The sequence below is a fragment of the Muscardinus avellanarius genome (assembly GCF_963383645.1).
Source record: "Muscardinus avellanarius genome assembly, chromosome: 10".
NCBI classification, from domain to species: domain Eukaryota; kingdom Metazoa; phylum Chordata; class Mammalia; order Rodentia; family Gliridae; genus Muscardinus; species Muscardinus avellanarius.
In genome coordinates, this window is record NC_137796.1 from 79,476,395 (window position 1) to 79,487,754 (window position 11,360).

Genomic DNA, 11,360 nt, shown 5'->3' on the forward strand with positions numbered 1-11,360 from the left:
GCATTTGCTATGCACTGCTTGGCAACTATGCTAGGCACTTTACCTCCTTTGGAAAGCAGGGTTAGGAAACAGGAAGCCAGGGAATACTCATAACTAACATCTCCATCTTATCAGTAAGGAAACTGAGACTCCGAGACAGAAAGTAATTTGTTCCAGGTTACCCCCAACTAGTGGAGTCAGCATTTGAACCCAAACTACAGACAGAAGCTACAAGCCTTTCCCAGAAGGAAAAGGCACCTGCTGGTGGGAACGCTGATTTGATAGCAAGGGGCTGGATTTTGAAGAAAGTAGGAGCTATGAGTGGAGTAGGGTGGGGGTGAGCTTGTGGAATTTATAAAGACTCAGAACCAGATCTCTGACCCTCAGCTCTGGTCCTCCTTCTCTTCCAGATGCGTTTCATGCTGCTGTTCAGCCGGCAGGGAAAGCTGCGGCTGCAAAAATGGTACCTGGCCACATCAGACAAGGAGCGGAAGAAGATGGTTCGAGAGCTTATGCAGGTGGTTCTGGCTCGAAAGCCCAAGATGTGCAGCTTCCTGGAATGGAGGGACCTCAAAGTTGTCTATAAGAGGTGACTCCCCACCTGCTTTAAGCCTGGATCCTGCCAGATTAGAGTTTGGCAATGGGCTAAAACGGCTTAGAAATAAGTGCCTCTTGGGTCAGGGAGAGCTGGGAGCTAAGGACATCTGAAAGACAGCAAAGTACACCAGCTTCTTTATTTTCCAAACTCCTCTTGAAGAAATTCCTGTTCCCAGCTGGGCATGGTGGCAAATGCCTTAATCCCAATACTCGGGAGGCTAAGACAGGAGGATAACACAGGTCAGGTTTGAGGATAGCCTCAGCAGTGTGGCAAGACTCTCATCAGCAACCTAGCAAGGCCTGTGTGTGTGTGTGTGTGTGTGTGTGTGTGTGTGTGTGTTCCAGGAATTGAATACAGAGGCATTCTACCTGAGCTATATACCCTCAGGCCTATTTTATTCTTTATTTTGAAATAAGGTCTCACTAAGTTGCGGAGGGCCTCACAAGTTGCTGAGTCTGGCTGGGAACCTGTGATCCTCCTGTCTCAGCTTCCCAAGTACTATGATTACACCCTCTGAAGACTCTTTCAAACAAAAAAGTAAGAAAAAATAGAGTTGGAGGTAGAATGCCCCCTCAGTTCAGTCCCCAATACCACACCAAAAAGAAGAAAGAGAGAAAGAAACAAAGAAGGCAAGAAAGAAAGAAAGAAAGTTAGTTGCTGTTCCTTGGTTGGTTTTGCTCAAGCTTGACACTTCCCTCGTGTAAATATCTCTGTCCCTGTTGGCTCTGTCTTGAGCTGGAGGACCACAGGTGTAGATAAGGCCAGCAGGTGTCCCTTACAGCCTCTTGGTATTCAGTGGCCCTGCCCCACTTTTCCCAACACATATGCACACACCCACACACCCACACACACCCTCCAGTGTCTTCTCTGAGCAGGTGAATTAACTGGCTCAGGCTTTTGTTTAGTCGACCTGAGCAGGTCAGAGGGTGGGAAGAAAAGAGCAGGCATCTTTACTTTTTCAAGAGCACTAAGGGGCAGAGTGAGTTCCTCTTTGTATACCTTGGGGCCACCCTGCCTGTGACCAGTCGGGGCACAGACCTTGGGTCGGTAGGAGATTTGAGCTCAGAACACGTGGGTCCCGAAGCCAGCTCCCAGCTATGTCTCGTTTGCCCCCTCCTCAGATACGCCAGCCTCTATTTCTGCTGTGCCATAGAGGGCCAAGACAACGAGCTCATCACACTGGAGCTGATCCACCGATACGTGGAGCTCCTGGACAAATATTTTGGCAGCGTAAGTGTACCCCCACCCGGTCCAGTATCCATGCCGGGCAATCCCCTCTTTCTGCTGAACTTTAAGGCCACGAAGTCTGTGGCAGAAATGAAGTTGAAACAGTAAGAACAGTAATTAATCTCCTTTTTTTAAGCTCTAAGCCTATTAGCCACATCCCTTAATCAGCCTGTGGCTGAGGCGGGGTGGGGAGAGGGCAGAATCTGGCACGAAAACTCCACATGGAGCGCAGTTCAGGCTTCTCCTACAGGACAGAAACCAGGTGGATATTTTGTTAGTGGTTTTGATCTGGCTTTGTGTTGTAATCTTCTAGAGAGTTATTTAAAATAGTAATGCCCAGGCTCCCATCCCCAGAAACTCTGAGTTGGCTTATCTGGGGTATAGCCTGAGTTTTGGCAGACAGCTCAGATCTTAGATCTTAGATGAGGAACAGTAATGAGTCCATAATTTGTTTCCTGTTTAACAATTTACAAAGCCCTTTTGGGCTCACTTGTTTGCTCTTTATCCTATAAATGGGTTTTGGTATCTCTTTTTTCAGGTGAGAAAATTGAGGCTCAAAGATACTTTATGATGTATAGCCACCTGGGCATTGGGAGAGCCCTTCTTGGGATTCAAGTCTTCTACACCCTGACCAGGATCTCCTCCCATAATGCCTGGGGAAGGAGGCCAGGCCAGCCTGTGGTGGGAACAGCTGGCAGATTTTAAGGGGAAGGCGGTAGGAACCACAGACAAGGGTAAACAAAGGCAACTAATATTTCATGATCAGGGAGAAGAGGCAAGAAGAAGGGAAGAAAAAGCCAAAACAAGTCCTCAAGTTTGAGGATTGGGAGGAATGAGACCCAGAGCAAGGACCCAAGGTGGGAGGAGTGGTCAGAGGACTGCCAGGGGGCTGGGGAGCACCTCAGCGGTCAGCTCTGCCTTCTCCTCCCAGGTGTGTGAGCTGGACATCATCTTCAACTTTGAGAAGGCCTACTTCATCCTGGATGAGTTCTTGATGGGAGGGGATGTCCAGGACACCTCCAAGAAGAGTGTGCTAAAGGCTATTGAGCAAGCAGACCTGTTGCAGGAGGTAGGGGCCAGGGACAGTGAGGAGGAAGAAGAGCACCCTCCCTCCTCTGGATATGCATCCCACCGCCAAGGGGCCCCCCCTCCCGGGGCCCCCCCTCCCTGCGGCGTCTGGCCCCCAGCACACCCAGCTGTCCAGCTTGCCCACAAGCCCTGAGCCCTTGGGAGATAGGAGGACCCATCGCCCACTTGTGCCAATTGTTCCCTCACTCCAAGTGACTGGTCCTCATCCCATCACCCAAGGTGTCTTGTCCCAGCCAAATTCCCTTTGACTGCGTAATGCTTCTCTTGGCATTAAGGTTGCTCAGAGAATTGGAGAAGACACAAGGTAGATCAGTCTTCTCTTCCTATATTAGATTTCTTCTACAGTTTTTAAAACACACACACACACACACACACACACACACACACACACACACACACTCAGAAGCCTCTGCTTCTCAGGAGCAAAAGGCTGAGGGGGTTGGGGGCTGGGGCCAAGGGTGCATAGATGTTGGTTCTCCCTGCTAACCAGCGCCCCCGCCCTCACCCCACCCCACTCCTGCCTGCCCCCTCTCTGATGTGCCACTGCTGAGCTTTGGTGCAGGGAGATGAGTCACCGGAATCTGCAGTGACAAGCAAGCTGGCCTGAGCCGGCTCTGAGGAGGGGGAGAGATGGGGAGGGGCGGGGGAACTCATCCCTGCAGGAAGAAATATGGTAAAGCTGGGCTTGCCCCATTGCTCGTCCAACTTGTCCAACTCCCCTCTACACACATATACGAACACACACACACACACACACACACACACACACACCCTGGCACACACTCCCCCACCCTACTTACTAGTGCTCCGCACTCTACTCAGACCCCAGTGACTCATCTCTCTGCAGTCTGGCTCACCTTCCCTCAGGGACCTGGTACCAACACTGCCTCCCCTGCCCTAAAAAAAAGGACCCAACCATCTGTACCCCTAGCCACCCGGGAAAGCAGGTGTCCCATCCCCTGTCCCAGCTTCACTCCTCAGCCTCAGGTGCTAAGGCTGAGCCCCCTGCTCACCCAGCTCCTGGCTTTGGGTTCTCTGGGTGGTGATGGGCCCTTCCTTGCCACCATGGGTCCCAGGGGTGGTGCCGGGAGGCTGTAAGCTCCCTGAGGGGCTCTCAGCACTCCAGCCTTGGGCTCACGTTGGCTTCTCTCCCCTGCCCTGTGTCTCTGTGCCCCCATCACGCCTTCCTCGTGGTTGCCGTTGTCTTGCCCACCCTGTCTGCCTCCCCTGGTGTCTCATCTCATCTGTCTCTGCCTCAGGAGGATGAGTCGCCGCGCAGTGTGCTGGAAGAGATGGGTCTGGCATAGCCCCCGCTGGCCGGGCCCTGTGGAGACTGGGAGCTGGGGGAGAGGCAGGGCATGGTGGCTGCTTCTTCCGCATGTGCCCCTCCAGGGCCCTCCTCTTGGTGGGACCCATCTGCCCGTCCTCTGCCACCTCACCTTTTTGGAGGGAGCTGTGGGCCCCTAGCCCTTCAAACATTCCCTCTCTCCACCCCTTCCTTCCCCACCAAAGGATTTAGGAGCTAGGAGGCAGTAAAATGTGACCAAGATGGGGGTGCTATTTGGCTTCCATTCCCTGCCTTTAAAGAACCAATGTCGCCCCAGATGTTCTCCCTTCTCTTATCACTGTAAATATATAAATATGTCAGGTTAAAGGGAAAAGGTTTTCAGGGCTCTTTTCTCCCCCATGCCCCAAAACCTACCTCTACCCCTCCCCCTAGCCAGCCAGGACAGCTTCTCTACCTGGGAGGGGAGCATCTTTTCCTCACCTGCCCCACTTCCTCCTTGGCTGTGTGGAGCCAGGGGAGGAAGACATAGTTAATTTTTTTCTAACCTTGCCACTTAGAGAGAAGGAAGGGCTGGGGGAAGGGCGGGCTTTCTGGACACTGGCCCTTTCCCTCCTCTACTCTGCATTCTGGGAGGCAGGAGCTAAGGGGGCGGGTGGGCAAAGTCTCTGCCTTTATTTCCTTTCTTCTGAAATAAAAGGAAAAAGCATTTCTCGACTTGGCCTGCCTGGGCTCTGTGAAGGAAGGCTGTCTTCAGAAAAAGGCCAAGGGCACACTGCCTGTTAGCCTTTTCCCGGAACTGGAGTTGCCATACGTAGGAATTAAAAGTAGAGAGGATACCCAGTGAAATTTGGCCAGATAGACAATGCTTAATGTTTTAGAAGTGTATTTCATGCAGTGTTTGGAGACACGTTTATTCTACAACCATATCCAAATTGGCCTTGGTGGGCATGCCTGTATTCCCGGTACTTGAAAGGCTGAGGCAGGAAGATCGCAGGTTTGCAGCCAGCCTCAGAACTTGGTGAGGCCATCAGCAACTTAGTGAGACCTTGTTTCAAAATAAAAAGTAATATAGGGCTGAGAGTGTGGCTCAGAGAGAACACCTTTGGGTTGGATCCCCAAAACACACACACACACACACACACACACACACACACACATCTATCCATTATTGATCTGGAATTCAAATTTAAGTAGGTGTTCTGCATTTGATCTGGCAGGCCTACAGCTTCCTCTCTGCTGTCTTCACCTCGGGAGGAGCAGCTCCTGAACACACATCCATGCTACGATTTCTGTATGGAAGACTTCATTTGCCTGGTTTAGTTTTATTTCACAAGAGATCGGGAGTTCAAGGACATCTGTGCTTACAAAAGGGTTGAGAAATAGCCAAGAGGAAGGTATTTCTAGGCTGCCAACCTCTTCTACCCACACTTCTTGTGAAATACCTAGGACCAGGGAATTCAAGGAGCAGTTAGGGGAGAGGGTGGATGAGGTGAAGGGGCTGTGGGAAACCACCAGGACCACGGAAAGTGCTTCCCAAGAGCCCAGAGCTGTGGCACACCTGACGCCTTTTTCTTTTGAACCGGAAGCCCCCTGGACTAACCCCAGAAGACTGGCCCTTACCGCATTTCCACGCTTGTCTCTGCCAAGTCTTGGGGAGGGACGACTTTAACCCCACTTGTCAAGCTTGGAAGTGGAATGTAGCGTCTCAGTGGGTAAAACATTCCCCTCCAAGTACGAGTTTCACGAGTTCCCCTACTCAATCCTGGCTTTGGCCTGGGGGGTGGAGGGCAGGAGGTGACAAGTTTTGTGGGTGGCGCTTCCCTCACCGCCCCTTGGGAAGGACCACACGGGCCCAAGGGGACGGGTGAATAACGGAGAACAAAGTCCTAATAAAATAGTCACTTTTATTTCTTAGCAAAACTATTTCCTCCGTGAGGGGTATTTACAGTGAAGGGAGAAAAGGGGCAAATTCACAGCGATTTGGAGAGGGCGGAGAGGTTCCGGGAGGCCCGAAGGGCAGGCAGGAGACAGACACACTTTTTTACACAATTAGAACTGCTTTTTCCGGTTTCCACGGTGACGTCCCAAGAAAGACTAGATGGGGACGGGCCCCTCGGGAGGGAGGGAACTCGCACAAACCCCTGCCTGCCTGGGCTGGTCCCGGGTCGCCCGAGAGAGAGTTTTCGGAGTTCGGACCGGGAAGGAGATCCGGAGAGTCCCGGCACAGCCCGGAGGCGGGGCCGGGCGCGGCCGAGGGGCGGGGCCGGGGCGCATGCAAACACCGGGAGGGCGGAGGGGCGACACGGAGGGGGGAGTGGCGGCGCGCGCGGCGGGGGCGCGCGGGGGCGGGGCCGGGCGAGTCACGGGCGCCGGAGCAGCACGTGCTCGATGTAATTCTCCAGCTCCTCCTGCTCCTGCAGCCGGCGCTCCTCTGCCTCGGCCTCCTCCTGCGCGCGCTGCGCCTGGGCCTCCCCGCCGGGATAGTGGCGCGAAGGTTGCAGGGCGTGGTGGTAGTGGCGGCGGCGCGAGGCTGCAGGCGGCTGCAGTGTCCGCGGCCGAATGTAGTTGGGGAAAGGGTGGTAGGGCCCCGGGGGATACACCTCGTTCTCCTCCCGATCCCAGGGCGGGAGCACTTCGTTCCAGTCCGGCAGTTCGTCTCGGGCGGGGGCGGGGGCGGGAGGCGGGGGCTGCGGGGAGCGGACGTGGGCGGGGGCGGGGGCGGCCCGTGGGGGCGACACTGGCTCTGGAGGGGCGTTCTTCTTCCGCTTCCGCTTCTCCTCCACCTCCTCGATGATGCTGACCACATCGTTGGCTGGCAGGTGGAGTTTGGTGGACAGCTCAATGAGGCTATCGATCGTCTGCGGGTCCATCTCGTCGTCATCGTCCTCCTCCCCGCCCTCCTCTGCCCCCTCAGCCTCCTTCCGCCGGTGGCCTGGCGTCTCCTCCTGGGAGCGCTTGTCCTCGGCTCCGGCTTCCCCGTCCTCCTCCTCCGCGAACAGTAGCGCGTTCTGCCGCGCCCTCTCCGCCTCCTCCGCCTCCGCCTCCGCCTCCGCCGCCTCCTCATCCTCTTCCTCCACCCTCTCCTCCCCGCCGCGTCTCTCCTGCTCCGCCTCCTCCCTCTCGCTCTCACGGTCCTCCAGCGTCTCCTGCAGCCCCCGACCCCCTAGGCCGCGCTGCCGGGCCCCGCCCTGCAGCAAATACTGGAGCAGCAGGTCGGAGGCGAGGTCCGCCAGCCGCTCCTCCTGCGCCGCGGCCTGCCGGGTGGCCTCCGCCTGCCGCCGCCCGGCCTCTACCTGCGCCAGCCCTTGCTGTAGCAGGCGCTCCCCCGCCTCGGAGCCGCCCAGGAGTGCGCCCTCCGGCCGGCGCGCTTTGGGGAAGGGGGCGCCCAGGCCTTGGTACACCCTGGATAAGGGTGCCAGAGTCTCGCCCAGGTGTGTTTTGGGGGCGGACGCTACTTCCCCGAACTGGTGGGTTTCGGGAAGGGGCCCGCTGTCGGGCACACGCGCCGGGGCCGGGGCCGGGAGAGGCGCGCGCTCCGGCACGCGCGCCTGGAACTCTCCCCAGGACGCGCGCCACACGCGCTCCGGCCCGGGGCTCTCCAGATTGACTCGGGTCAGCGTGTGCGTGCGGGTTTCCGTCTCCGCGGCTGCCGTCTCCTGCTGGCGCTTGCCGCTGCTCGGACTGAAATCCCGAAGTTCCTGGAGCAGGGCCGCTAGCGTCTCGAGCTCCTCGGAGGGGTCCCCCGCCTCGGGACCACTCTCCTCGGTCTGAGGACGTGGAGGGGCCGCGGGCGCCTGGCTCTCTGGGGCCGGGAGACTGTGGGTCTGGCTGCGCACGGTCTCGGTCTGCAGAGCTTCGGCGTCTTCTGCTGGCCCCTGCTGGGAACCGCCCGGCGCAGGGGGCGAGGCCGGGCGGTCGAGAGCCTGCAGCAGCACCGCGGCCAGCGCCCGGGGATCCACGCCCTGGAAAAGCTCTCCCTCGTCCTGCGACTCGGAATCTCGAGCGGCACGGACCTCTGGGGCGCTGTCATCCTTTGCCCCGGGCATTGCGACCCCAGCTACTGGCTCTTTATGCTCAGAGCCCAGGGGAGGCGGCTGTGCCTCAGGACGCCCCGGGGGCGCTGCTCCTAACCCCTTGATCAGTAGAAGGAAGCAGAAGAGGGCGGAAGCCGGCAACCGAGGGGATTTCATGGCCAAGGGACTGCCGGAGACTGAAAAATAGAAAGAATCAAATAAAGAGGAGATTTCTGTAAGAATTCCCCGCTCTCTGATTCTACGTCCCCTTCCCCCGCCTTTAAACGGGAAACCCGGGGCATCCCTCGCCCCCCTATCCTTACCCTGGAGAGGAACGTTTAGGAGCAAAAGGAGGAAGATGTGCCGATCTCCGGAGTCGGGTAAATGGGAAAAGAACACCCGCAACCCTCGCTCACCCAGTGCCTACTCGCCCCCTTCCCTGAGCCATCTCACTGCCAGCGCCCACGTAATAAGCAGCAAGGATAAGAAAAAAATCTCCGCACCCTCCCCACAGGACTCCCCGGATGGTGCGTGGGCGACTTCAGCAGCAAGAGAAAAGCTGCGACTCCCCCATTTACCAGGGACCCTTACCAGGGGCTCCCCGCTGTATATTCACACCCCCATCTAGGAGGAAAGGGACCCTCCCTCACGCCCAAGGCTGCCAAGGGTTTGAGGGACAGACAGTGGAGTATTTACCAGTCGGTGCCACGACGCGGGAGGTGGAAAGGAGGACCAGGGCAGGGTAGGGACAGGGGAAGATCGGGACGCGTCCGCCTTGGCTCCGAGCGGTGGCTGAGGTAAGAGCGACGGTCGAGGTCTGGTGTCCAGTGGGCTGGGCTCAGCTCCGTCAGCACAGCTCCTGGCGACTCGCTCGCAAGGGCTTCAGCACGCTGGACAGCGCCCGCGCCTCCGCCGCCTTATAAAGGGGAGCGCGCGAGGTCACGTGGGCTCGCCCCGCCCCATTGACGTCAATGTTCATTCATGGGGAAGCGGGCGGGCGCCCGGTGACGGGAGGACGCTCAGCGATTGGAGGGTGCTCGCTTCTCCCGGTTTGCGCCTGCGCACTGGGGCCCTCAGCTGGAGGAGCGTGCGCTAGCCAAACTCCGGGAAATGAATGAATGAATGAATGAATGAAATGCTGAGGCGGGCGGGGCAGGGGGCTATGAATGAATGAAGGAGGGACGAGGAGAAAAGGATGAATGAATGAATGAATGGGGAAATGAATGGAAGGGTGGTTGCAGAAGCACTAGAAGGCGGGAGGGTGGGTTACAAAGCAACCTGCAGATGCAGAGCCCGCGTTGCTGAGCTGAACAGGAAGGGGGCACCCCCAGCGTCTGACTGGGCACCAGTAGGTGGTCAATACTGGGGAGGGAAAGATTAAGATTTGAAAGATGAGGAGGGGGCCGGGCTCCCTCCCTCGTCGGTCCATGGGGAACACGCCCAAGGACGGCATGAACCTGAGAGAGGAGGGGCGGATCTGCGCACCCGCGGGCGCTGTCCGCGGTTCTGTGGTGCAGGGTGCTGGCCCAGGGCCCCCGGCAGATGGGTTGATCCCCCGATTTGGGTAATCACAATGTAAAAGGGTCCGAGTCGAAGAGAAAGGGATGTGTGTGCCTCTGGGTCGTGTCTGTTCACGACCGACCGGTTCGTGTCTGGAGAAAAAGGTGTGTCTGTCCTTCTGTCCGCTGACTCTGCTCTGCATGTCCGGGGGGCCATGCTGAGCCCCTTTTCAGCCCACTCATCCCCACCCTCCTCCACTTTTCCCTCCCGCCGCTCCCCTCACCCAAGGACGTTTGGAGGGCGAGACTAGACCAGGTGGGGAGGGGGTTGCGCAGGTAGAGGGGGTGACTCAACTCCAGCTCTCTCCCCCCACTTAAAGGGATGGTTTGGACGTGACAGGAGGGAGCTGCAACGTCAGAGAGAGAGAGAGACCCTCTCGGCCACCAGACCCTTCGACCGTATCTCCTGCCAGAGGGGTTGGGGCTGGGGGCTCGGACAGCTAGAGGTTCCGGGAGTGGGGGTCGATGACGCACAGATTGCGCAGAGAGAATCCATCAGCGAGCCGGGTCCGGTGAAGGGAGACCAGGCGTGGGCGGGGGTGGGGGGAGGACGGAAATGGGGAGGGGGAGGGGGAGAGGAAGGTGGCCTGGGGAGCAGCCACTGCAGGAATGAAGGGGAGGGAGGAAGGGAGGGCGGCTGGAGGGGGCTGCGGCGCCTGCGGAGAGCAATGCGGGGGTGTGGGCAGGGAAAGGGGGGTGGCGATGACACACGGCAGACACACAGCAACTGCGGACCCAGGGGTGCTCCCGGACACACCCTGAGACTCAGGGGACCAGGATGGGGCTGTCTGTAGGGGTTCAGAGCCTCTTTCGGAGCCAGTCTCAGCCCCCCTCCTCACCTGTTCTTAGTGCTGACCCTTATTCTAAGCCCCTCTCCAAGCGCAAGCGCAAGCGCGCGCACACACACACACACACACACACACACACACACACACTGGCACACTCACGTGTTTTTCCTCTACAGCCAGCAGTGGCTTCTCGCTTCCATCAGTGGCTTGACTTTCCCAGAAGAAAGTCCATCAGCTCTGCGGGGAAAGAGGTGGGGGGCCAAATGGAGAGAGGAAAAGAGGAGAGATGGGGGAAGGGAAAAGAAGAAAAGAACCTGGAGCAGGTGGAAGGAGAGAGGGGGGGGGGAGGTGTGAATGAACAAACCAAGGTGACTGTGAAGATTCCAAAGAAAGGAGAGGGGCCCAGAGATCCCACCCCAGGAGAGTACCTCACACCCCCAAACCCAACTATGGGGCCTTCCCTGCCCCTCTGGGCTCCCCTCCTCCCTTTCATCTTCTCTGCCTGGCTACAGGGGAGCCGTGAAGTGGGGAGGGTCACGTTACCTTCCAGAGGAGGATGAATCAGAGCGGTGGTTCAGACATCTGGAGAGGGGGAGGGGAAGCCATCTGAGAGTGGAGGAGGCAGGAGGGAGCCACTGGGCTGATTGATGAGAATGAGCGTCCAAATGCAAGACGGGGAGACTGGCACCTAGAGACGCTCCCTATACCTGTGGGCTTGTGTATGCACAGGCACCTGTGTGTGCGTGCACATGCGTGTGCGCATGTGTTTGTATACATACAGAGATGAAGGAGACCCATAGTGGGGGATAAAAAGGAAGG

At 57.6% G+C, this 11,360-nt stretch overlaps 2 protein-coding genes across 2 annotated transcripts; one reads left to right on the forward strand and one right to left on the reverse strand.

Moving 5' to 3' along the window:
- Window positions 1-389: 389 nt before the first annotated feature.
- On the forward strand, window positions 390-4,200 carry AP1S1 (adaptor related protein complex 1 subunit sigma 1; the record flags this gene model as incomplete). The annotated part of the gene is made up of 4 exons (XM_080704289.1): window positions 390-568; window positions 1,699-1,807; window positions 2,736-2,873; window positions 4,153-4,200. The coding sequence occupies 4 exons, from the start codon at window positions 390-392 to the stop codon at window positions 4,198-4,200; spliced, it is 474 nt and encodes a 157-aa protein (XP_080560415.1).
- A 2,341-nt stretch (window positions 4,201-6,541) lies between these two features.
- VGF (VGF nerve growth factor inducible) lies at window positions 6,542-8,371 on the reverse strand (the record flags this gene model as incomplete). The annotated part of the gene is made up of 1 exon (XM_080704447.1): window positions 6,542-8,371. One exon carries the CDS (start codon window positions 8,369-8,371, stop codon window positions 6,542-6,544), a length of 1,830 nt encoding a protein of 609 aa, XP_080560573.1.
- Between the last annotated feature and the right edge of the window lie 2,989 nt (window positions 8,372-11,360).